The 27,629-nt window shown below is 43.8% G+C and overlaps 1 protein-coding gene and 1 pseudogene across 8 annotated transcripts in view; both read right to left on the bottom strand.

Annotated features, from left to right (window-relative positions):
- The window catches only part of NFYB (nuclear transcription factor Y subunit beta), a 29,640-nt gene extending 8,540 nt beyond the window's left edge, over window positions 1-21,100 (bottom strand). The window contains exons 1-4 of one of the 8 annotated variants that reach the window (XM_041738814.1): window positions 20,718-20,741; window positions 9,882-9,968; window positions 3,227-3,282; window positions 1,479-1,572 (exon numbers count right to left, since the gene is read on the bottom strand). In XM_041738814.1, coding sequence (XP_041594748.1) covers window positions 1,479-1,572 — 94 coding nt within the window. In that variant the 5' untranslated portion in view covers window positions 3,227-3,282; window positions 9,882-9,968; window positions 20,718-20,741. Of the gene's footprint in view, window positions 1-1,478; window positions 1,573-3,226; window positions 3,283-9,881; window positions 9,969-11,365; window positions 12,454-12,476; window positions 12,637-20,717; window positions 20,742-21,081 lie in introns of those variants that run through there. The other 7 variants (XM_041738813.1, XM_041738812.1, XM_041738809.1 and 4 more) reach the window with 7 other exon arrangements.
- LOC121481716 lies at window positions 14,574-14,688 on the bottom strand (annotated as a pseudogene).
- Window positions 21,101-27,629: the final 6,529 nt, after the last annotated feature.

Below are 27,629 nucleotides of genomic sequence, written 5' to 3'. Positions count from 1 at the left end.
CCTTTCAAAGAATATCACAAAGTGCTTCTCTGAGCCTTTTCTGACATATTTTATAATTCCTTTTATTTCTCATCCTCCCTATTAGATGTTTACTATCTGAGGCCAGGGACCAGCTCTATATACTTCCCAGAACTTGGTAGATTATCTTCCACAGAAGAGGTACTCATAAATATTTGTTACATAGCTTAACTAGAAAACTTACAGACTATGACCTATGGTTCCTTGCAAATTGCCAGATTATGAGATTATATGTTTATGCAAAACCAAGTTTATATAGAATGGAAAAAGTGGACTTGAATATTACCCAATTGGATAAAACTAATGTAAGTTTCTGAACAAAGCTGTAGTCTGATCCAATGTTTATATAAAAAGCGAATCCTCAAATTATACAGACTTAGATATAACTGCAGCTTTCACAGTACCACTAATATCCTCTTATAATGAAATATAGTATCCTGTAAGTAAATTTCCCACTCTTTGTATGTATTAAAAAAAGAAAGGCACTTATGCTGATTCGAGCTACTTTTTTTTTTTTTTTTTTTTTTTTTTTTTGCGTTACATTTTTATGTGTGTCTCTGTTTCAGGATGAAGTAACTAATTACCCACTTCCAACTGCCTCCTAAAAAATATATCTTCGGGGTGGCTGGCTAAGTGGCTCAGTTCAGTTAAGCATCAAACTCTTGATATCAGCTCAGGTCTTGATCTCATCATGAGATCTGACCCCAAGTTGGGCTCCACTCTGAGCATGGAGCCTGCTTGGTATTCTCTCTCCCTTTGCCCCTCTCCCAACTCACACACAAGCTCTCGCTAAAAAAAAAAAAAAATTAAAAAAAAATTTTTAAAAATGTATACATCTTTCTCTCAAAAACAAACATCTCTCTCACATTTTTTTAATATTACACATCAGAATGACACTGAAGTACATCATTTCTCATAGGCCAACATTCTGCCATTCTAATACCTAACATAGTTCAAACTTAATATTGAATAAACCCCAAAAATAGTCTGTTCATAAGTACTAGAAATACAATAGCTAGGAACTCACCCTCTGAAGAACTATTTACTCTACCAATTAAGTAAGAATTTGTCATACTTAATACTTAAACAGGACATCAGTAACAAATCTTTAAAGAAACTGTGCCAATTTTAAGTATGCCCAGCATGGAGCCCAATGAGGGGCTTGAACTCAAACCGTGAGATCAAGATCTGAGCTGATATCAAGATTGAATGCTTAACTGACTGAGCCACCCAGGTGCCCCCAAAACATACTTTAATAGAATTCTTTTCTAGACTTCATCTCTCTTTTGATGACTATTTCTAATAAAAACAGTATGGTACGTCTTTTTAGATTATCACTGAACTTTGACACAAGACTGCTAATTTTCCTGTAAAGATAAAAGTAACCTGGAGCATCACATTAATATAATTCCCACTAAGTTGTTTCTGCTAGTGAATGTCTTTAACCGTGGCTTTCTTACCATCATGAGGCTGTATAACATAGTGGCTTCCTCCGATGTAGTCTGCAGAGATGCCTAGTTGAGAAGCATCTGTGGTAGCACTGTCGCCATCCATCTACGAGGAAAGAAACTTTATAATACTCTTCAATAAAACGTCTAAAAAAGCGTAATAGATTCAATGCTCATAACTGTCATAGGATGGGTCAATTAGTTTTCAAGACATTAAGCTTACTAAAAGAAAACGTATCTCTTGATTTGGAAACCTTTTGATAATTTTCCAGTGATTCAAGATTCCCCTATCTACATACACTCTCTAAGTGATAGGCATAAGACCAACAAGGAAACAAAATGAATCTAAAACACACACCTCTTTCTTTTCAACTGCATACTCATCATAAGTGCAGACAACCCTGACTTACAACCTAACTTGTCCCTGGAGTGACAAGCAAAGCCAAAGTCAGCTTAGCAGTCACCTAAAAGTTACCCATTTCCAACACTTTCTGCTGTCTTGCTAAAGCATGACAGTCCTATGCAAATACTTTGCTCCTGCTGCAAACTTTCTCTGATGTCTCACAAAAGCTCCACGAGAGGCAATGCCTTGGTTCAAACTGTTGTTTGGTATGGGATGCATATGGATTCCTTGGACAAATCTGTGCCCATGCAACCCAAAAGCACACTAATACTTTAAATGAGCCTATCACCTCTAATTCTACTCAACAGTCCTACCCCTGTCCTCAAACTTCAGATTCTTTAAAGAAAAAAGAAAAGGGGCTGCCTGAGTGGCTCAGCAGTTTAGCGCCTGCCTTCAGCCCAGGGCATGATTCTGGAGACCCAGGATCAAGTCCCACATTGGGCTCCCTGCATGGAGCTTGTTTCTCCCTCTGCCTGTGTCTCTGCCTCTCTCAATGTGTCTCTCATGAATAAATAATTAAAATTAGAAAAAAAAAAAAAAAGGTAGGGTCAGGGAGATTGAAGATCTACATATGAAAACAATAAAATTATAACCATAGACAAGAATGGGAATTAAAATGACTATTTTAAAAGAAGTCTGCTAGGGATGCCTGAGTGCCTCAGTCAGTTGGGTGTCTGTCAGGTCATGATCTGGGGAATCCTGGGATAGAGCCCCACATCGGGCTGCTGGCTCAGCAGAGAGTCTGCTTCTTCCTCTCTCTCTGCTGTTCCCCTTTGTGTGCTCTCTCTGTTAAATAAATAAAATCTTTAACAACAAAAAGAAAGAAGCCTGATTAAGTTTGCTTAGAGCTAAAAGAATTCTAAGAGGGAAAATCTAGAGAAAACAACCATAAGCCCTGAACTGTCTCCATTCCATTTCACCAACATGGCAAATCCTGGAAGTCTTTCTGCTTTGCAAATACTACTATACAAAACAATAAGGGACTAGCTATTTGTAGGTGGAAAAATTGTAAATGCATTACCTGAATAAAAAGAGTAGTAAGATTAAGTACAATCTATACATGTTTTCAGGCCAAATCAAAAAAACACTTGACCCTAAATGTTTATCCAGGCCCAGGACCTTGATAACAAGTTTAATGTTATTAACTGCACTATTTAAGTCCTTGTGTAACATGTCCTTCTCTGGCTGTTGGGATTTTCATCTACTAGGAAAACAGCAGGCTAGTTTCCAAGTCTTCAATAACATGGCATTTCTTTGATACATCTGTTGACTGCAGTGTCTAATTTAATTGTTGATAAAGATACATTTCCATAATCTACATAGTTTTCTAAGAGGCTAGAGAATAGAGTTTACCTACCTTTAATAATTTGCACAAGTAGAGGGTATCTATTTATTGATACTTCTTAGTGGCTTCTAAAAGGTAATAAACAACAGTTAGTGAGCTCTGATACTGACTCTCCAGCTGATCCCTGAAAACAGCATCCCTACCTGTTAAGTGTATTTCTATATAAAATGGAAATAGTATCACCTTCCCCATATTAAACAGCTAATGTGAAACATTACCCAAAAATAAAATGCCATTTTAATCCTAAAATATCAAGATACTAGAAGAGTGCTCTTTGATTTGATGATGGATTTATTAACCATAAAAGCTCAATTAGGATAGCTGTGAACTGACTAGTTTTTACAATGCCCTAAGGGAGATTAGAGAGATCAAGGTTCAAGAGACAGGACCAAAGCGGCTGTTTCAGAATCTACAACTGGAAACAAATCTTTGTTGGGGTGGGGTGGGTGGGTATCTGGGAGATTTTTTTTTTTTAAGATTTTATTTATTCATGAGAGAGAGAGAGAGAGAGAGAGAGGCAGAGACACAGGCAGAGGGAGAAGCAGGCTCCATGCCGGGAGCCCGACGTGGGACTCGATCCTAGGACTCCCGGATCAGGCCCTGGGCTGAAGGCGGCGCTAAACCGCTGAGCCACCCAGGCTGCCCCTGGGAGATTTATTAATTTATAAATAGAACACTAAAAAAGTATTAAAGGTAAAAAGTTCAAATCACATTACCTTTGTCATACACTGGAATTAGTAGCAAGATTATCATTTGGATTCACAGCATTAGCCTCGAAACCTCAGTCTTCTAAGACATACTCTGCAAGTATTTGTTGTCAGAATGAAAGAAAGGGAACCTGCTCAAGAGCTATGTTTGGTGCGTAGTGTACCCAGGAGACAGCAATCCCATCTTCCCTCCCTGAGGATAAGCTGCACATAGCAGGCTTAGCTGTGTGTTTCTTTAGGTCTACAAGTCGTAGCTCCTCTTGTCGTTTCACCCCATCTCTGTCTTCCTCTCCTCTATCTTTCTACCATTAAAATCCTGCCATTAATCCCAGTGTTCTCCCATCCTCCTGAAATCTTTGATTTACTCCATCCTGCAAGTCCAAAATTAGTGTTCCCTTCTTTGAATCCCCAAGGATTAGTACCTTCCATTCAACAAATTGGCCTCATCTTTTATGTTTACAATAGCTAGCCACTCAAACATCTGAGGGGGGAAATGAGGCAGGGAAACTTGCTAGATACATCCCGAAGGCTTTTACAAGGTCTAAACTTCCTATTAAAATATTCAAAATAGGGACGCCTGGGTGGCTCAGCGGTTGAACATCTGCCTTTGGCTCAGGGGTGATCCTGGGTCTGGGGATTGAGTCCCACATCAGGTCCTCTGCAAGAAGCCTGCTTCTCTCTCTCTGCCTATGTCTCTGCCTCTCTCTCTCTCATGAATAAATAAATATTTAAAAAGTTTAAAAAATATTCAAAATAAACTGGAGATTGTAAGCCAGATTGTAAGTAAGCCAGTTAACAAATATTTACCAAGTAAGCACCTGGTATTTATCAGGTCCGTGCTATGTGCTGGGGATGTAGCAGTCAACAGCATAGACAAAATCTCTGTCCTCATCTTGCAGGGAAGACAGGTATTATGCAAACTAGTGGCAGGGGAAAGGAGTGGGGAGTGTAGTCTATTAATATTTCCACAGCACAGGCTCTGGAATCTTATCACCTGGTTTGAATTCCTTCCTACCTACTTGGCATGAGACCTTGAGCGAGACGGGACTCCCCATGGAAAGACAGCACAGTATTAACAGGAATACCCAGTAAACGTTATGTAAATAGCTATTAAATAATTACAACTGACTAATTGCTAGTGCCAAGTGTTAAGGGAAACAAGTGTTTTGTTGTATGCTTTGAGAGCTTATTGCAAAAGGGGCCACATTTGTCTGGGGAGTCAAGGAAGTGGTCACGGGAAATGACATTTAAACTGAGATTCAAAGACAGAAATTGGTCAGGCAAGGAAAAAATGGGAAAACAATGTTCCAGACCAAGGAAACAGAAATCTACTACTAGTGGACCGGAATGGACAAAGTAGAGACTAGATCAAGCAGTGCCTTGTGCATAAGAACAAATCAAAGGGAAGTTTTTGCATAACTGTGCAAAAAAGATTTTTTGAAAAGATCACTCTGGCTACAGTCCAGTGTCTAAATAGGCAGAACAGGGCAAGAATGGGGGCAGAAGACCACAAAGGACCATAAGGCCATAGTCAGAGCATGAATTCTGGCGAGATGATAACACTCCCCAGATGCTGTCCAGCAAAACGGCAGTAGGGATCAAGGGGACTGATGAAAGAGCCTTTCAGGAGGTCAGATGAGCAGGCGTGGGCACTGAGTAAAAACAAAGCAGACAAGGATGGAGGGGACGCTGCTGGGGTTCCTGCAGCTGGAGACAGAATGGGAACACTGGGCAGTGCGAAGAGCTGAGCAGGAGCTGACGACCACAAATGCACAATGGCACCAGCATGGCCAGGCGTCACACATGTACCCGGTTTGAGAGTAGAGAAGCTACAGTGTCAGGTTTTATCCAGACAATGAAGAGGAAGGGCATGTAGGAGAATGACAAGACAGTAGGTGAACTAATGAATCATTAGATGCAATCCCTATCAAAATACCATGGACTTTCTTCAGAGAGTTAGAACAAATTATTTTAAGATTTGTGTGGAATCAGAAAAGACCCCGAATAGCCAGGGGAATTTTAAAAAAGAAAACCATAGCTGGGGGCATCACAATGCCAGATTTCAAGTTGTACTACAAAGCTGTGGTCATCAAAACAGTGTGGTACTGGCACAAAAACAGACACATAGATCAATGGAACACAACAGAGAATCCAGAAGTGGACCCTGAACTTTACGGTCAACTAATATTCGATAAAGGAGGAAAGATTATCCACTGGAAGAAAGACAGTCTCTTCAATAAATGATGCTGAGAAAATTGGACATCCACATGCAGAAGAATTAAACTAGACCACTCTCTTTCACCATACACAAAGATAAACTCAAAATGGATGAAAGATCTAAATGTGAGACAAGATTCCATCCAAATCCTAGAGGAGAACACAGGCAACACCCTTTTTGAACTTGGCCACAGTAACTTCTTGTAAGATACATCCACGAAGGCAAAAGAAACAAAAGCAAAAATGAACTATTGGGACTTCATCAAGATAAGAAGCTTTTGCACAGCAAAAGAAAGAGTCAACAAAACTAAAAGACAACCTACAGAATGGGAGAAGATATTTGCAAATGACGTATCAGATAAAGGGCTAGTTTCCAAAATCTATAAAGAACTTATTAAACTCAACAGCAAAGAAACAATCCAATCATGAAATGGGCAAAAGACATGAAGAGAAATCTCACAGAGGAAGACATAGACATGACCAACACGCACACAAGAAAATGCTCTGCATCATTTGCCATCAGGGAAATACAAATCAAAACCACAATGAGATACCACCTCACACCAGTGAGAATGGGGAAAATTAACAAGGCAGGAAACCACAAATGTTGGAGAGGATGCGGAGAAAAGGGAACCCTCTTGCACTGTTGGTGGGAATGTGAACTGGTGCAGCCACTCTGGAAAACTGTGTGGAGGTTCCTCAAAGAGTTAAAAATAGACCTGCCCTACGACCCAGCAATTGCACTGCTGGGGATTTACCCCAAAGATGCAGATGCAATGAAATGCCGGGACACCTGCACCCCAATGTTTCTAGCAGCAATGTCCACAATAGCCAAACTGTGGAAGGAGCCTCAGTGTCCATCAAAAGATGAATGGATAAAGAAGATGTGGTTTATGTATACAATGGAATATTACTCAGCCATTAGAAATGACAAATACCCACCATTTGCTTCGAGGTGGATGGAACTGGAGGGTATTATGCTGAGTGAAATAAGTCAATTGGAGAAGGACAAACATTATATGGTCTCATTCATTTGGGGAATATAAATAATAGTGAAAAGGAATAGAAGGGAAGGGAGAAGAAATGGGTAGGAAATTTCAGAAAGGGAGACAGAACATGAAGACTCTTAACTCTGGGAAACGAACTAGGGGTGGTGGAAGGGGAGGAGGGTGGGGGGTGGGGGGAATGGGTGACGGGCACTGAGGGGGGTACTTGATGGGATCAGTACTAGGTGTTATTCTGTATGTTGGCAAATTGAACACCAATAAAAAAATAAATTATTAAAAAAAAAGATCCAAGAGAACTGGTAAGAATGGACAAAGAGTAGTTCAATCGCATTTAATTAATGTTTAATGACTATTCTGATTACTTAGTTGAACTGATACTGTTCTCTAAAATATTATGTGAAAGGAATGGTCAGCTGGCTAATATATTTTTATTCTACAATTCTGTGATGTAGCAGTTTTTAAATTATGTTAATAAGTTGTTGCCCAAATGGAGGAAACAGTTCCCTCTTTAACATGTTTAACATTTATTGAACACTTTCTAAATATCTCATGCAATGTTCATGACCCCATGAAGCAATGAGAGAACTGAGGTTACAAAAGGCTAATGACTTGCCCAAGGTGGCAGAGTAAATGAGATTTAAATCCAAGGTGTCAGATGCCAAGTACTTTACAGCATTTCTTCCTAATAATTTTTCCTACAGTCCATCAGCCTAAATGTTTATACTTTGCCCTCTCTAAATTCTGGGTCTACTGGTTGTATATTAAAAACATGTAAAGTTGCTTCTCAAGTAAGGACACTATGTGTGAGATGTAAGCAAGACCTGGTTTCGGTTCAGGATCAGGAACACTGGCCCTTAGGACGGACTACCCAGGTTGGTCTTGACTTACTCTTCTCTTGGTGCCTCGGCTTCCCCATTTTTAAAACGGAGTTGCAATGAGAAGTGAAGCTATTCTATAAAAAGTACTTAGCAAAGTACACGATACATAATAAGAACTCAACAAATGTAACCTAATATTATTTTTGTCCCTTCAAATGCAGTTCTCACCTTTATTTTCAGGCATAGTTTTCTCTCTCACATAACCCCTTCAACCTGTCGTCTGGACCAATTCTTTTTTATCTCTTTGAGGATAAGAACACAAAGGTCCCTCACCTCTACTGGATCTTCCGTGCCCCCCTCCCCCACCAGCTGCTTCACTCTTTTTTCAACATGTTTAGGCTCCCTCACTGAACACACACAAGTACACACAGACCTGTAAAACCACAATTCTGCTCCACACCCTTGTCTAGCTATCACTGTCACCCCAACAGTCCTCATACACATCTTCATCCCCATTTGACTCCTGGCATGCGCTTCTCTACCCCATCAGGTACTGAAACTCTTCTTAGAAGCTGCCAGTAATCTTGCCTTCATCCTACCTGACTGCTCTTGGTAATCAGACCCCACACTTACACATGGAATTCCCTTCTCCCTTGATTTCAAAAGCTACATCATTCCCTGGTTTATTTTTTCCTCCAAGGTTATCCTTCCCTCTTTCTTCCCTCACTCTTAATGGATTCGTTAAATACCACTTCTATGCTTAGAAGTCCTAAACCAACAACCATATCCTGCCTGTACAACATGTCTGATATCCCATCACTGCCAACTTAGGATTCTGGAAAATGAAACTCACCCTCCCCATTCTTGCAAGGAGGCAAAAGATGAGAGCTCCTGATCTCCTTTTCAAATACTGGAATCCCACCCTCCCAGGCTAATTATACCAGTATCAGTATTATACCAGATACTTAGAATCTTCTATCTCCTCTAAGTTCTACCTAAGCTGTTACCTCTTTTAGTAAGTTTCCTGGATATGCCCTTCCTTTTTTTACTGCCACTGCATTACTACCCAACCTACCAGGGTGCACACTGTTTTAAGACAGGGCTCACTAAAACACCATTTCTATGGCTCTTGAACCTAGAATGGTTCTCAAAGTCTTTAGCAACAAATCAAAACCTAGTTTTTCACAGCTTTTCATCAGTGGATCCCCCACTTAACCTAACTGAACTTGTTTCCAACTCTGTTTTCAGGGCTGATAAAAATCTTAGTGCTAGCATGTACCTGTTTAAGGATCACCAGATACAGCTCTTTTATTTTAGGAGTGAGGCATGATTCCTGGCTCAATGAAGCTGTAACATGCCTGACATCACAAATATAGTAGCAGATCCAGAACTAAGTATCCGGACAGGGCAAGCGGTATCTCTCACTAAATTACCCTATGAAATCTCCACTTGGACGATGTAGATCTACTTCTCATCCCTTAAACAAATCAGTTACTCATCCCTCCCTCCAGGCTTTTGTTTCGGCAATACCTTCCACCTATCCACATCCCACTCATCCTTCAAGGCTAAATCCACAACATTCCCAACACCCGGGCCTACCACACCACTGGTTTCTTCACCTCTGCTACCCTTAGAACCAGCATTTCCCATTTGGTGCTCAACTAAAGTCCTAGCAAAAGAGACAAACTGTTAAGAGCTGGGACAAGCTTTTTATCTTGTAGTTTCCACAGCTCTTAGGAACCCACAACAATACGTGCAAGTCACTAAAAAGAAAGAAGCAACAAGAATGAGTAGAGATACTGTCTGTCTAGACTTGAAGAGCATTCATCCTACTTGGGATCTCCAATATACATTACTTATAATTTTGTTTCCAGCTAATTACTGTTTAATTGACAACCAAAATGATAAGCATACTTACTGTCATGAAATACTGTCAGAACTGTGTTGTCAGTGGTGTTCAGGAACACCTTTTTAAAAAGGGGTCCAATCTTCACCCAATTTCAACCTAGAAGATAAACAACTATTAGTAGTAACAACGTATAGCCTACAGGCTTTCTTCCTAGTAAAAATTTAAAAGGCATCTATTCTGATTCAACAGAGTGCAAAAAAGCAGGCACCCAGTCAAAGTTTCTTAAATTGGTAGATATATTTTGGAGACCTTGCAAAACAAGTTAATTCTATGGCAGGAAGGAACTGCTTTTCCAACATAACCCTGAATTTAGTCATGTTCATCATAAATATTCATCACAACATCCCAAATTATATGCACGAGACTAAAATTTACACATCTAAATTATTCAATTAAGACACAAACACCCCAATTTAATTTTTCGGTGATGATTTTCTTAATGTTTTAGAGTGAGATTTAGGAGTTCAAAAGCTCAAAAGGGGAGAAGAGTATCTCAGAATACAATGCTTTTAAATTAAGCACCTCAGATTATACTGAAAAGAAGATAGCTGCTGCCAAGAGAACATACATGGAACATAATCAATTAGGACCTTTATTTATCATTTTAAAGCACCACCATTTTGGACTAAAATTGCATCTGAATAGCACTTCATTTTCGCTGTAAGGCATAAATAGCTGAATAAATTGGTATCAATTACAATGTTACAATCTCCATTTTTCATTTGCTCCTTTCCTTCTTTTCAAGTGAAGCAATTAAATTGGGGGGAGGGGCAAAACAAAAACATATCCTTTCAGTGTTAATTTTAAAGGAAAATGATATGCATTCAAGCATGAAATCTAGTAAACAGAAAAAAAAAAAGTATAGCCATGAATTGAATTTTTTAAATGTCAGTCGGGGCAGCATAGACTGGCTGACATTGTCTACTCTGCTATAATCTTAAAAGCAACGTCTAATTTTTTTAAAAATATTCTCATCTAACCCCAAAACTGCCCAGAAGATTCCTTCCTTGTTTTTTAAAGTGTGTCTTTGAAAATGGAAATCCTCAGTACACTTAAATAATGGAGCTATATGATTTATATATTTTGTTTGGGGGGGTTGGGGTGGGCACACCTCACCACACTCTCGCCCAAATAGTTGACTCAGTATATATTTAAATTCAATATATTAAGGATAAACACTGTCACCTCATATGGTATACATTTTCCTAAAGGCAGGTTATGATATATGTGAAAGCTCAAGGGAATGCATACATCTGTTTAATGTTTGAAGAAATGCAAATTTGTATCCAAGAAAAGCAGCAGACCCTTCCTCCACCCTCCATTCTTTGGCATCAACAACCAGAGTTTTGCATCAATAGAATCCTTAAATTAAGCTACAGGAGCAGTGCGGGGAAGGAATAATTGCCTTTTAAGGAATTCTGGTTAAACTTCCAACACTTTACAAATAAAACCCTTATTTACTAATGCCACTAATATCGATCAGTTTATCTTACCACTTTATTTTGCCGATGAGTTTCCATACTAAGAACGCCCAAACCGCCCAGTGATTCCTTCGTGGCCCGACCCAGGGCGCCGCGGACTGCGTGCGGCTGGTGGGATGCTCTGTCTTTTTAAGGTCGTACGCTACCTAACCTCGCTTAAATCATCCTGCTACAGTACTTTGGGCAAGATCACGACTTGTGGGTGCTCTGTAATTCTTTGTTCTCGGAGACTACCGCTCCTCGGGGCTGGCAGATCCTCCCCGCCTCCCACCGAGGATTAAAACCTCAGTCCAACCCCAAAGGCTTCCTTCCCACCTTCGGGGCAAGTCCAGGGGCCGCAGGCCGCCAGATGGCTGCATTCTTTACGTGTAAGCCAGACTGCGGGGAGACCAAACGCGCTCCTTCCTCCCGGGGGCCTCGCTTCCTCCCCACGAAGGTGCGCGGGCTGGTCCCGGCCCCACCGCCCGGCCCGGCCGACTGTCAGTCCCGCGGGTGCGGGGCGGCCGCCCCCGGCGCGCGTCCCTCGACTCGCCCGCCCAGGCCCCGGGCCCGCGCCCAACGCCCGCCGCCCGCCGCCCGCCGCCCGCCGCCCGCCCGAGGCGCCGGGGCAGACAAAGCGGCCCGGCCCCGCCATGCCCCCGCGGGCCGGCGGGCGGGAGGGAGGCGCCCCCGGGGACTCCGCGCGGCCGCCCGGTCAAGGGCGCAGGGTCGGGGCCGCTGCCCCCCGCCCGGTTCCCCGCACAAAATGGAGCCGGCCGGGACGCCGCCGCGACGGGCCTGACGGTGCCCCGGCGCCCCCTCCTCGCCTCGGGCCGGAGCTCGGCGGCGGCGAGCAGGAGGCGGCCTGGCCCGCGGCCCGCCGCTCCTCGGCCCGGCGCACAAAGAGCCGCTCCCCGGCCGGGCCCGCAGCGGGAGCGGCCTCGCAGGCGCCGGCCCGGCCCGGCCCAGCCCCGGCCCCAGCCCCGGCCCCGGCCCCGGGCGGGAGGGCGCGCGGGAGGGAGGCGAGTTGCCCCGGCCGCGGCGGCGTTGGCGGCGGGGACGGCGCCGGGAGGAGACGGACATTTCATTCGAGCTAAAGTGGAGTCGGTTTAGGAGCGATCATTGGCCGAAGCGAGACACAAACCTCCAATGCAGCCCTGGTTGGCTCCCGTCTCCAATCGGCTGTTTGGTTGGACAGAAAATGGCTGCGAAGGAACCAGTCCCAGCGCGGAGCTCCGCTTCCAGGACTCGGCCTCCCCTCCCTCCGCCGCGGGCCGCTTCCCTCGGCGCGACACCCTCCCTCCGCGCCTCCCGCGAGCCCGCCCGCCGCGGCCCCGCCCCCGGCCCCGCCCCGGCCCGGCCCCGGCCCCGCCCCCGGCCCCGCCCCCGGCCCCGCCCCGCCCCGCCCCGCCTCCGCCGGGTGTGCTGAGCTACTGCAGTGGCTGGAGCCTGCAGAGCGGGGAGCGGGGAGCGGGGAGCGGCGGGCGGGTCCTGCAGGGGCTGCGCGGCGCCGGCCGGCCGGCGGCCTCGCTGCTCGGCGGGGGCTTCTCGGGGCCGGGACCCCGGCACGCTCGTGAGGTCTGTGTTTGCCCGGGCCCGGGCGAAGCGTGGTTTCTCAAGCTTCCCTCTCTTTTCAGCCCCCTCCCTCCCCACGGGAGAGCGTCCGCCCGCGGGAGCGCAGCCTGCCTGCGCCCCGGCTCTTTAGAAGGGGACCCCCAGGGCAGAGACCGCCCGCCGGGGCGGCCCCGGAGCCGCGGGGCGGCCTTGACCGACGGCTCTCCCGGAGCGGCTCCAGCACCGCGTGTTCGCCGTGTGCGCCTGAAAACGTTGCCAAATGCACAAGCGGCTCCCGCTCGGTCGTTGTTGAGATTTCATCTAAAGATACAATCGTCTCCTTCAGGTTTAACAGGTTGGCCAGTCTGGCCAGCCTTCACCCTGAGTTTAAAATGCTGCATTTCCTGTCTCCCCCCCCGCCCCCCCCCGCCACGCCACCCCCTGCCCCTCACTCCCCGTAGTTGCTCCCTGACTTGTGGCTTTTCCCAACCCGATGATCATTTGGGCCGCAAGAATCCACGGCCGGTTCCTGCCTCTGCAGCCAGGCTCCCCCGCCGTCCTTCCCTGGCTGCAGTGTGGGTCGGACTTCCCTGGGCCGCGACCCGCAGATGGGCGGGGAGCCAGGCACCGCTTGCTGCAAAGGGCGGCAGGATTTCTGCCATGGGAGCCAGCGATCGCCCTCCCTTTACTTCCACTAAACAAGTGGCCCGGTGCCACATTAAACTTTCCAGCTTTAATCATTTAAAAATATATAGACATGTTTTATTTATAGAGCTCCTACTGTTTCTCCGCATATTTTAACATTTCAAGAGCAAACAAGGAAGCAAAGACAAGTGAGAGCCTCCAAGTTATTCCAAGAGTTAGAGTAAGTGGCAATGCCACTGTGGAATCAAACAACCTGATCTGAAGTCCAGCTCTTCCTTGTCCTGGCTTGTGACCTTAGCCAAATTGCTTTGCCCACTCCGTGATGGTTTCCACACCTCTGTAATGACAGTAATAGTAGCTTCTTAGGATTGTTTGGAATTAAAGAAAATGCACATAGAAAGCCCTAAGAAGAAAAAGAAAGTTGGCCAACTATCTTAAGATCTTTATATGATATGAATTTCAACATCCATCAAACTTTTAAAAACCGTTATTCGCTAAAAAGGAGTAAAATTGGCCTGCATTGGACTTCTCCCTTTATGATTATGCATAAGAGTGGGGTTTTCAGAGTGAAATGATGTGCTCAAAAGACAGGAAATACAAAAAAGGAAGTAGTAGGATTGAGAGAAATATGACTAATCCACACACTGGATGATGAACCAAGCGCTACAAGATGCCTGCTTCCCTGAGTTAATATGCTCTTACTTCAGTACTGTCCATCTAAATGACATATGCTTCATCCAGATTCATCAAAAAGGTGACTCAGCTCCCACTATTTACCTGGGGCAGTGCCAGGTGCCCCAGGGCCACAAAGGTGGATAAGGCACTCTCCTTATCCTTGGAGCTAATGCTAGAAGATGGGAGACCTGGTCAACATGCCTCTGATGTTGAACAACCTGTGTTCTCTGTGCCTTTTAAACCTGCATTCAGGAAGCCCCCCAGTAAATGTTAACCCCATTTTTCATGATCACATGGTAGAAGACATGGATCACAGTTTAGTTGTGGAAAAGACATTATCTAGACTAATCCAGACTTTCCTTTTTCCGCCTCTTGGCTGTTCAAATGTTTTATTATTTCTAGGCTAATCTGGACTTTTCAATTAGCAATGATCGTGCCTCGGATAAACCTCATTGGCTACGATACTGCCACTGTGCAAAGCTTAATCTGGACTTTTCATTAAAGGTTAGAGGACAGGTGATTGTCTCTTTTACTAGTCCACACACCATAGCTGCCCCATAGCTTGTACCATTATTTATATGAGTCATAATTCAGTAGACAACAAAGCAGAATCTTTGGCATGACAAAGACTTCCCAGTTGGATTTTACTTTATTATTTTGATGAGGCCTCATAGAATTTCCATAATGACAGTGTCTAGTATAGAACAGTCTCTGTTTCCAAATTCCTGATTCTATTCTTGCCCCTCTCTTCTCAGTCCATTCTATGCACTCAAGGCCTGGAAGGATCTGGCTTCTGCTTTTTTCTCCCTCGCTGATTTTTAACTCTCCCCCTACCCCCTTCCACCTTCTACTTGCACTGGTCTTGGCTCTGACAGGTACTCTCTCTCTTTCACACACACACACACACACACACACACACACACACACACACACACAAGTGCGCTCCTGCGGCTCTTGCCTTAAGGTCCTAGCTGGTTTTCCCACACCCCTCCTCAAGGAGCCCCACCTGGTTGCTCTGTAATGTCTTCTACCATATCACCTCGTGTGAAGGTAAATACTATTCTCTTCACTCCAATAATATTTAGCCGAATTGGATTATCTTCTCTATTTGTAACTATATCTAAAGTGGGGGCCCTTCTCATTGCCCCCCATTACTACCCTCATGGCTGAAGCCACATCTCCTCTCACCAGGATGACTGCCGTGACCTTTTTAACTGATCCCCCTTGCTTCTGCCCTTGCCCACACAGCAGCCAGAGTGATCCTCTGAAAATGTCAATTAGATCCTGTCACCCGTCTGCTCGGAAATCCTCTGGAACCTCCCCGCTTCCCTCCAAGTAGAAGACAAAGACTTTACAGTAACCTGGCAAAGCACAGAGTGACAAGTTTGTTCATTCTAAGTTGGACAAAGGAAAAGACTCATTGTTCTTTGGTCCGAGTATAAGTAACAGCCAGAATCTTTGAATCAATCAGCGACAACCTCTCACTCAGAGACAGCTCATCACTATAGAAAGTCAGCCAATCAGCCGCAGCCCCGCTTCGGTAATCCTGTTTCCTTAGCTAAAGGTCAGCTCATCCCCAAACAGTCCAGCTTCTGCAAGTGTGAATCTCTGAGCCTACACTTCCCAAAACACTATGTAAGACCACAGCTTTCTTTGTTCACAGGCTTTGCTTACAATGCAGCCATCCTTTGCTTAGCAAGAAATACATTCAGCACTTTTTATTTGTTTCTCTCAGAAACGAATGGTGGCCTTTTCACCGGGCCAGGCCCTTAGGGATCTATGATCTACCCCCTCTGCTTTCCCATTATAACTTGGACTTTTTCCTTTGCTCGCTCCACTTCTTGTTCTTTTTTCTATCAGGAATGCTCCTGCCTCAGGGCCTTTGCATTTGCTGTTCCATCTGCCTTGGACATTCTTCCCTCAGAAATCCACATAGCTCACTCTCTCAACTCCTTCCATTTCTCAATGAGACTGACCCTGATCACTTATCTAGAAGTTGCAGTTCTAGCTCCCTCTTCCCACTCTCCTTTAACTGCTTTGCTTTATTTTTCAATGACACTCATCACCTTTAATAAACTGTAGAGTTGCCTCATTTATTTTGTTCATGATTTATTGTCTGTCTTCCCACTAGAATGTAAGCTCTATGAAGACAAGGATGTTTGTTTTGTTTATGCATCCCGAGCACCTAGTAGGTACTCAATAAATATTTTTTACATTAATAGATTTTTAATATTTCACGTTATTAGGATATAAACTCTCTGAGTGCAAAGACCTTGTGTTTGCCACTATATACTTGGTGCCTGGAACAGTGCCTGGCACATAATGGGAGATTTATAGATACGTATGGAATTGAATGCATAAGCAGGCATTGGATAAAACTGTATTTTAATTGATAATATAAATGACCCTGAAATTACTAAAGCCTGATATGTCATCTCTCTCTGGAGAAACAGTTAATAAACATATTTAAAATTCTTCAAGTTATTATGAAGTGTTAATCACAATATTCAAAACATATTCACCACTATTTCCTCATGGATTAGTGAGTTAATTAAATATCTTTGAAAATATCTTTGATCAACCTGAAAAATCAACAAGATCACTCCTTTCTGGGGCTGCTCAGGCCATGAACTAGAGGAAAACTTGTCTTGAATAGGAAAGAAGGCCAGAAAACTTCCTTTTGGCTTCAACTGCTGGGGATCCTCTGAACTGGTGGCCTTGTCTGCAATCTCTCCTTAATCTACTTCATATAATAACATGGCCAGATTTATCTTCCTGAAACACAGTTCTTATCATGTTGTTACCTTTACAGATCATGAAAAGAGCTCCAATCTATTGCATGTTTACTGTGTATCAGGTGCTTTGCTAAATCCTACATGTCTGTTTTCTCATTTCAGCCATGCATGCGGTGACCTCACGAAATAGGTATTATTATTATCCTCATCTAATAAAGACTTGCAAACAGGCTAAGATCTTCAGAAACCCAGAAATCACACAGCTAGAAGTTGGGGGAACGAAGTCTTAAACCTACAACTCTGTCTTGATCTCACCCCACCGCAGGTTCATTCTGGTCCCAATCCCTCCCATAAAATCCATCCCATTCCTGGGATCTGAACAGACATTTCTCTGAGAAGATATACAGATAGCCCATAAGCACGTGAAAAGAGGCTCAACATCATTAACCATAAGGGAAACCCAAATGAAAACCACAATAAGATACTATTTCATACTCATTAGTTTAGCTATAATAGAAAAGATAAACAGTCGCTGAGGACGTGGAGAAATCAGAACCCTCATATGCCACTGGCGGGAACACGGTATGGTGCAGCCATTGTAGGAAAGGGTCTGGCAGTTCCTCAAACAGTGCAACATAGAGTCACCAATTGACCCAACAATTCCAACTCCTAGGTATGCCCTGGAGGAAAATGAAAAAAATATATATCCACACAAAACTTACATGTGAAGGTTCATGGTAGTATTATTCCTATAGCCAAAAAGTGAAAATCACTCAAATGTCTCTCAACTAATGAATGGATAAACAAAGCAATGTCTATCTGTACAATGAAATATTATTCAGTCATATAAAGGAGTGAAGTTCTGATATATGCTCCACATGGATGAACCTTGAAAACATGATGCAAGTTCTTTCGAAGCTGGACACAAGATCACAGAGCACGTGATTTCATTTATATTAAATGCCTAGAAAAGGGGCTTCTGGGCAGCTCAGTCAGTTGAGTGTTCTGCTCTGGTCATGATCTCAGGATCCTGGGATTGAGCCCTGTTTGGGGCTCCACACTCAGTGGGGAGTCGGCTTCGTTCCCTTTCTCTCTCCCTCTCCCTCCACCTCCCCCACTGCTCACACTTTCTCTCTCTCTCTCTCAAATAAATAAATAAATAATTTTAAAAAGGTGTTCTTACCTTTCTAGTCAATAAATGTATCATAAGGAAATGATATGTAATGCAGGTAATAAGGTATTCAGAAGAGCATGTTAGCAGTAGAAAAATTGGGGGGAAACCTATGTGGTAGGCAGACTCCAGTATGGCCCCCATGATCCCCACCTCCTGTAGTCACAGTTTTGTGCAATCCCCTCCCCTAGAGTGCGGGCTGGACTTACTGACTCACCTCTAATGAATAGAGTACAGCATGCACAATTAGATTATAAGAAGACCCTGAATTCTTGAGTAGCCTTCCTCACTTTCTCTTTATAGATAGGCAGATGTCTCCTGATACCAAGATACCTACTGACATCTACCTATTGAGAGTGGGAGAAAGGAACTGATGTCTCCAACCAGCAGCCAGCAGGGAACCGAATTCTACCAATAGCCGAGTAAGCTTGGAAATGGGTCTTCCCCAGTTTGAACCTCAAGATGACCGCAGCCCACCCAGCATCTTGGTTGTGTCTTTGAGAAGCCCTGAGCCAAAGCCACTCGCAGATTTTCACCCTACAGAAACTTAAAACTTGTTTCGAGCTGTCTTGTTTAGGGGGAATCTGTCACACAGAAATAGATAACTGATACAAACTAACTGTCTAACAACTTGAAAATGGTTAAAATATGTCATGAGCTAGAATAGTATACTACTATTTCAAATACATTTTTTTTAATACTACTTTTTATACTACTTAAAAACAAGACTCTGTTTTGGTGTAACTTATTTCTTGATGATATCGTCTTGTGGTTTCTTCTATGGTGGCAGCACTAGAGACAGAGAGGTGGAGAGTAGGAATGCCTGGGTGGCTCAGTGGTTGAACATCTGCCTTCTGCTCAGGGTGTGACCCAGGGTCCTGGGATTGAGCCCTGCATTGGGCTCCCCTCAGGGAGCCTGCTTCTCCCTCTGCCTGTGTCTCTGCCTCTCTCTGTATGTCTCTCATGAATAAATAAGTAAAATCTTGAGAGAGAGAGAGAGATGAAGAGTAGTACATAGACCAGCAATACATTTTAGAGGTAGAACATTTTTGTTCCAAAAATGGAATAGTTGAAGAAATGGGGTTTCCTCTCAAGGAATTAGCTTGGCTAACCTGAATGGAGGACTCTAGAACTAGACTTCTTTGTATGACATCCTGGAGTGGTCAACCGCCAGTGGGGAACCTTGTGTCCCTGGACCACACAGTCTCTGCTGCCTCAGTCTCCGTACCTGCAAATCAATGCTTTTCCTCAACCGTTTTGGAGATAACACTGTCATGCAAGGTTGTGGGGAGACATGCATTAGTATAAAGTGCTTAGAAGAGTGTCTGAAAATTGAAAATGGAAACATCAAAAAAGGGCCCAGATTGTTAGCCATTGTTACTATGGTTATAATTATTGAGATGAGGACAACTGAATAAAAAAATCAAAACCAAGAATGACATGATAGCCATCAATACTTCTTTATTATAGTCGAATCTTGCCATCTTTTTTTTTAAAGATTTTATTCATTCTTGAGACACAGAGAGAGAGAGAGAAGAAAGAGAGACAGAGACAGAGACACAGGCAGAGGGAGGAGCAGGCTCCATGCCGGGAGCCCGACGTAGAACTCGATTCCAGGACTCCAGGATCACGCCCTGGGCTGAAAGCAAGTGCTAAACCACTGAGCCCCCCAGGGATCCCCAATCTTGCCATCTTTAAAGGTTATCTGGTTTACCTAGTTATAGTCATTTATATGCTATGTCATCATTAACACCATCATCACTGTGGATTAGAGGTGTCTGGGGGAGGAATAAAAGGGCAATAAATTTTAATAGGGACTCTAGGGAATGGTCCTACCAGTGAGGGGTGATGAGGCAGGTTGAGCAGCAGGAAGGAACTGCTGACAGAGGTACCTGAAGGGGAGGAAACTGGAGGCCACATATCTCCCTCCCACTTCTGGGTCCAGGATGCTCCTAATGAGCTCCATTAGTGGCTCTAAGCACTGAAAGGATTATGATGGTGCCATGTCTCCCATATATGATTTAAAACAAAAAGGATGCTTCACTGTAAAATACATGGAGAAAGTCCCCAAAAGTTTTGGCTTTCTCCAAAAAATGGACACCTTGATACCTTGATATGTTTTTCAATATCAGATTCTTCCTCCCAAATATTTTCCCATTTTTTGTATCTATATATATATATACTCCTGCTTTATTGCTATCTAAGCTCATTCTTGGTTTGCATAATAGGTAATTCCACCTGGAAGGTTCTGGCCACTGACAAGGACCTGAGCAAAGTTATCTGGCAGGTTCTGTGGAGGTTATGATCACCTGCCTCAGGACTCTTACACTTCCCCTTGTCTCGGAGTCGGAGACCAGGCCACCACCCTACCTTTGTCTTGACACAGATTGAGTCCAATGAGAGCCCTAACCAATCAAAGGATACAAATTGTAAGCACAGATTGAATTTACATGACTGAATTTTCCGAGCCTAGAGTGATAGTCTTTTTAAAAGGCATTTATGACCTCGCTTTGAGAAGTTGCTGAGCTTTACAAAACACAAAGGATGTCCCTCCCAACTTGGCATTCCCCGCCTTAATTATCTTTCTTAATTAGCATCGTCCCACCTGGAAAGGCCTCTTCCACCTTGGTTTGCTTACTGAAAATGTCACAGATTCATTTGCTGAATTGCGAAGAAAGGCCTGAAATCTTTTAGCTCAAAGGTTATGAACTCCTACCCAGCCAGTGCGGTCTTTGGAGGCAGCACACATATTTTTATTTGACCTCTAGAAGGGTTGGCGTGGAGAGTGAAGAATTTAAGTCATTTGGGAGTGATGGTTTCCTTCATTTGCCCCAGACCCCAACCCCTGGCTTCCAGCAGGCTATTCCTCGCATTTCTGTGAACTGACTGCCCCCCTGATGACAGAGCTGAGTTTTGTCCACTGTTGCTGGTTATACCTCCAACTACCCCAAGTAAAAACCCTTCCTTACCCAGGACTGTAAACTTGACACCAAGGAGAGCAGGGTGGGTGTCAGTCCATCTCTGGTCCAAGGGGGAGGAGCCTTCTCTGGCCTGGCCACCAGCCCTAGGGAGAGAGCCAACACACACACACAGAGAAGCAGAGAGGAGAAACAGAAGAGAGTCTGGTCTCTCTGGTTCTTCATCTAAGCCAATCCAAGTTGAGTTTCCCTCTCTTAAAAAGAAGTGTTGAGTAACATCACATGTCTAGTCCCTCCCAGGAATAATAACCACAAAGGGGAAGTTAATTTTGTCCATTGTGATGCTGCTTGCCATCTCCTTTTGTCTGCATGAATACACATACCCACCTCTTCACCAGCATTGTGGGTGATACACAATGCAAAAGAAGTCATTACAGAGCTTAGAATGAGGGAGATGAGGGAGACACACTGGCTTGCATCCGAGAGAGCCAAGGAAGGTGGCACGCAGACAGTGGGAGATGCCCTGAAAGGAATCAAGAAGGGGAGAACTGTGAATTGGACTCTCATTTCAGACATTTAATAATAACAGCTCTGGTTACCCATGAGGCAAGCATCCTCTCCATCAGAGAGCTGGCACTCCGAGACAAAGTGACAGGGTTTGACTCCAGTTTGGGTGACTTCAAAGTTTCATCTTCATTTCACCAACTAGGGTATGTTCCTGGCAAGAAAGGGAAAGCTTCCTATAACATAACATTTTCTCAGGAAAATGGAAATCCAGATGTTGGAGCTGGCAATCCTGCCTGCTCCCTTCTCAGAGTGGCTGGTCAGCTTCATACACCCTCTTTCTTGACATCAATAGGAATTTGAGCTGAATCTACTGGCTCATTTCATTCCTGGTTCTCTGAAAGAGGTCCAGCTGCTTATCAGTCAGAAGGCAGACCTGGGCAAAGGCCCATTCAAATAGATACATCAAACCTATCTGAAAGCAAAATGATGAAAACATTCTTAAATGTCTAGGGCAGGGGTTGGCAAACTATGGCCTGCAGGCCTGTCGCCTATTTTTATAAAGAAAGTTGTGTTGGAACACAGACACACCATTCATTCAAGTATTATCTGCGGCTGCTTCCCCATGACCGGGGCAATTGAGGAGTTGTGTTGCAGACCTCTAAAATACCTGCCACCTGACCCTTTAAGAAAATGTTTGTTGGTCTAGGGCAATGCTTGAAACCTACAGAAGTACAGAAGTCCAGAAGTCCAGGGCCTATACAGGAGTTTTTAAGCCACTTTTCCCCAAGCTGAACTGCCCCTTGGATCTGCCCCTCAGACAATATCCTGGTGCTCAGAGAGCAAATGTTATCACATCTAACCTCCCTCCCTCTCTCTCTCTCTCTCTCTAATAAATAAATAAAATCTTAAAAAAAAAAAAAACAGAAACAAAAAAACAACAACCCATAGAATGAAAAAAAGGTATTTGCAAATCCTGTATCTGATGGCGGATTTATACCCAGAATATATAAAGAATTCTTACCACTCAATAAAAAGGATAAATAACCCAATTTAAAAAATGTGCAAAGGATCCAAAGAGACATTTATCCAAACATATACAGAGGGCCAAAGATGTGAGCGGGGTTTAGGAAAACCCATAGGAGACTGTATTTCCCCTACATTTACAACATCAGGAAGCCATTAGTACCCAGAGGTCTCAAGGAGCAAGGAGACTGAATAGTTCCAGAATCTATGGAGAGTAGCTGAATGGAAGGGGCTGCCCAGACAGGACTGTACTTTGATAGGAGGAAGCCGCAAACCCACAGCTTCCAACAGGAAATAACAGAGGAAATAAATACAACAGCCCACTCTTCTCTGCTGATACCTCCCTTGTTGACCAAACTCTGAGCTTGAGTTTCACAGTTGGAAGAAGGTGGTGGAAACAGGCCTGGGCAAAGGAGAGTATGTGATTTAAGGAGTAGGAGGCAGAGGTAAGATTTATTGTGTAGGCTGTGGATGTGGAAAATTCAAATGAAGGAAATATTAAAGTGAGTGGCAGAGAAGGTGGGAGTGGGAACAAAACATACGGGCTGTCCTCTTCTGTGCTTTCCTCTTCTGTGCTTTTGAAGGACATCATCAAGAAAGTAAAAAAACAAATATAGGCTTGGGCACCCCGGGTGGCTCAGTGGTTTAGCCTGGCCTTCAGCCCAGGGCCTGATCCTGGAAACCTGGGATCGAGTCCCACGTTGGGCTCCCTGTGTGGAGCCTGCTTCTCCCCTGCCTGTCTCTCTGCCTCCCTCTCTCTCTCTCTCTCTCTCTCTCTCTCTGTCTTGAATGAATGAATAAATAAATAAAATCTTTTTTAAAAAAGCATAGATTTTCATTTTCATGAAATACAGTTAAATCTATTTTTTCTCTAATGCTTTTGGTGCTGTATCTAAGAAGACCTTGCCTAACCCAATGTTTCAAAATTTGCTCCTGTGTTTTCTTCTAAGAATAGCTTTTACATTTAGGTCAGTTTGGAGTTGGTTTTTGGGAATGGTGTAAGGAGGGATCTAGCTTCATTCTTTTACATGTGAATATCCAGTTGTTACAGCACTGTTTGTTGAAAAGAGTAGTATTTCGTCATTGAACTGTCTTGGCACAGAAACAACAAACAGAAAATCAATTAACCATAAACATGAGGGTTTATTCTTGGACTTTCAGTTCTGTTCCACTCATCTATATGTCTTTCTTTATGGCAGTATCACACTGACTTAGTAATCCATTTTTTTAAAAGATTTTATTTATTTATTCATGAGAGAGACACACACACACACAGAGAAAGGCAGAGACAAAGGCAAAGGGAGAAGCAGGCTCCATGCAGGGAGCCTGACGTGGGACTTGATCCCAGGTCTCCAGGATCACACCCTGGGCCGCAGGCAGCGCTAAACCGCTGCACCACCGGGGCTGCCCTAGTAATCCATTTTTAATGTATTTTGCAATGGTATCAATTCACAATGGATTGAAAAAGAGAAACCCCACTGTGTGTGTGTGTTTTTTTTCCCCCAACACCAACAAGCAATTCTCCAACAACAGCTGAATATCACAATTCAACTGAATTCTGAACCTATCTCCCTGAAGATAGTGTCAGAGGCCACAGGCCAAGGGCTCAATCCCATAAGACTGTCTGTACTCCCTTCAAGTTGCCAGCCAGAAGTCCATGTTGTCACTTGCACTTCTGACCATGGATTATAGGTTGGAGATTTCCACGACCCCCTCCTTGAGTTCAATTAATTCGCTAGAACAGCTCACAGAACTCAGAGAAACATTTACTCACATTGACCAGTTTATTATAAAGGATATTATAAAGGAAACAGATGAACAGAGCGAGGAGAAGCCTAGGGCAAGCTGTGTCCGATGGGGCACAGAGCTTCTGTGGCCTCTCTAGAGGCGCCACTCCCAGCACTTCCCCATATTTGCCAACCTGGAAGCTCTCCACACCCAGACCTACTGGGGTTTTATGAGGCTTCATTACATAGGCATGATTGATTAAATTTTGGCCACTGGTGATTGAACTCAATCTCCAGCTCCTCTCTCCTCTCTGAAGGTGGGGGAGAATCCAATTCTCTAATTACCTGGTTGGTTCTCCCGGCAATCAGCTCCCATCCTTTGTGGCTTTCCAAAGTCACTCAATGACATAAACTTGGATGTGTTTGAAAGGGGTTTGTTAAAAACATCAAGACACTTTTATCCTCTTCTTACTTAAAAAATTCTAAGGGTTTTAGGAAGACCAAATACCTATTTCTTATACTAAACCTGGGGCACCTGGGTGCTTCAGTGGTTGAGCGTCTGCCTTTGGCTCAGGTCTGATCCCCAGGTCCCAGGATTGAGTCCCACATCGGGCTCCCCACAGGGAGCCTGCTTTTTCCCCTCTGCCTCTGTCTCTGCCTCTCTCTGTGTCTCTCATGAATAAATAAATAAAATCTTAAAAAAAAAAATCATGAAACCTAACTGGATCCTCACCACAAATAGCTTGAGACACCTGTCAGGTGAATTCTCCCTGCCTCCTCCCAACTGATCTAGATGCGACTGTGAGTGATGCAGCATGAGGCAGCACATGCTCATACCCTTATACAGCCTTCCCAGTAGCATTGTAATTGTGTAGCATTCTGTCTTCTTATCTTCACCATGAATTCTTGGAAGGCTAGGGCATCTTTTGTTATTCCTAGCATAGGAACAAATATAGACACTCCATAAGTGTTAGTTAAATGAATATATAAATGAATAAAATGATTTTTTTCCCCATGGGCAAACTAAGAAAACAGCCTTCACATTTGGATTTGAGGATTGTGAACAGAGCTTGGTTTACACACATCGAGATGCCCTGATAGAGTGTTTCTTAAGCATCTGTAGAAATGCTATGTTAGCCAAAACAGGGAGAGAAGGGAGAATCCTATGCTCCAATGAGATTGAAAATTCTGAGTTCAAAAGTAAGTGGGGAAAAAAATTATTTTAATTGCAGGGCTTTTTAGAGCTTGTATTATATAATGTGCATCATGACTCTCTAATTTGCTTGCAGCATTTCCCTTTTCTGGAAAAATATTCCTCTGGGACTACTGTTCTGTGGGCCACATTTTAGGAAATGCTTATCTTATCTCCATATTTAAATTTAAAAGAAGATGAAACCATCCTTTGCATTCAGTGAAGTTCAACAAACATTTACTGAGTGCCTACCCTGTGTCCTAGGACCCAGATGGTGCACTGCACAATGCCGAGGAGCACCACTCACTGAGACTCTAACGAATGGGATCCTCTGGAGTTGTGCAACATGTTGGCTCACCCCACTTCCTACACCTGTCATATCTCATTTTCCATTTTAACTCATTCCCCACCATACCATACCACCACCATGCTCAGAGTGTGCCTAGCACACTCGACTATTTCACATCATAAGAACTGTAGAAAACTTAATTTGTGCACCAGTCCTCTCTCATTTGGAATGAGCGAATCACACCATAAATATTTACAAGATAAAATGCAGTCTGGCTTTGTCCTTTTCTTGTTTTTCTTCTTGGTGATATCAGGCTGTGTTTCTAGTGCTGAGTCCTATTTGCCTTCGGCCATTTTAAAATTGCCTAAGCTAGATAGGATTGAGCAGGCCAACTGTTGAATTCCAGAGACTTCTTAAGGTTCTAAGGGCAGTGCAGCGACCATAGAGGCAATTCAGCCAGGAGCCACTTACTTACTCACTAACGAAGGAAAGAACCAATGCTGGAAGGCCTGAGCCTTTGGAGTTGTCAATACACTTGCATATGAGATCACAAAACCAAAGTCCTTCAGGCTTGCTATCAATACAGATTTTTAAATACATATTTTGGAGGAAAAACTGATCTGTGGGGATGCTTGGGTGGCTCAGCGGTTTAGCGCCTGCCTTTGGCCCAGGGCGTGATCCTAGAGTCCCTGGATGGAGTCCCACATTGGGCTCCCTGTGTGGAGCCTGCTTCTCCCTCTGCCTATGTCTCTGGCTCTCTCTCTCTCTCTCTCTCTCTCTCTCTCATGAGTAAATAAATAAAATCTTTTAAAAAAACCTGATCTGCAAATTCAAAGTTTCCCTGTTCTTTTGATCTTTAAGTCGGTCTATGTTTATCTTTTTTATTTTTTGGTTCATTACAGAATTCTCATTAAATCCTGCTTAGAATGCACTCTTATCCCATTTTCAGAGTTACCTTTCAGGTGGGTTCACAGCTAGTAGCTCTCCCTGGCCAGTGAGGGCCCAGGGAAGATTTTACCCTGTCCCTTCCTCCTAGCTCAAAACACTGTAGATTAGCTGATAATAAAACCAATGCACAGGATGGCCCCAAGTGGAAGATAAGACATCACAAGATGATGGAGGGGCATGAGGGAGTCCGGGGGCCCCTGGCCTGCTTGCCTGCCTGCAGTGTTTGAAGAATCCATGGGCAGACCATGGGCAGGCCTTTCAGTTTTTCTATTGCCCACTGGTTGAACTATTGCCATACCCAGGTGGTCACGACACAGAAGCTAGATCTAGGAATCCCACTGAATAGAATCCCACTGAATAGAATCCCACTGAATAGTCCCCAGTGGGGACTGGGAAGAAGGTTTGAAGTGAGATGTGTTTGGACCTTCTTGTGGCCTTTCTCTGGGCCACATGCTATATGAATTCTGACCAAAGGGTGGCCAGGCAGCCTGTGAGCCATGGTGGTGGGGGTGGGGGGTGTGGAGGAGGGAGGACGGGAAAGCCAAAACGCATTCTCTAAGTGCAAACCAATAGTAGCTGTTCAAAACAGAATCCACGATCAGAACAGACTGGAGTCCACTTAAGAAGGTGAGTTGTGGATATACTAAAGGAGGCTGATGGAAGCAATCCAGGATGTTGGAAGTTGACAAAACCTAGAGATCTGCAGGACAAGAGGATTAGGCTTAAGTACACCAGATAATTCATCAATTTCTGCCCTAGGTTTTGGGCTGCCTTGTATACTGGGCAGAAGAAGCTCTGGGCATAGAACTTGTGACATACTTGAGCCTATGAAAATATTTGGGACCTTGCAAAAAAATATTGCTCTAAAATGCAAAGAAAAAAGCTCGAAAAGTTAATAAATGTTAAATAAATG

This window comes from Vulpes lagopus, chromosome 23, assembly GCF_018345385.1.
Source record: "Vulpes lagopus strain Blue_001 chromosome 23, ASM1834538v1, whole genome shotgun sequence".
In the NCBI taxonomy this organism is placed as follows: domain Eukaryota; kingdom Metazoa; phylum Chordata; class Mammalia; order Carnivora; family Canidae; genus Vulpes; species Vulpes lagopus.
Note: the sequence above shows the minus strand (reverse complement) of the source record. Positions and strands in the feature narration are given on the sequence as shown.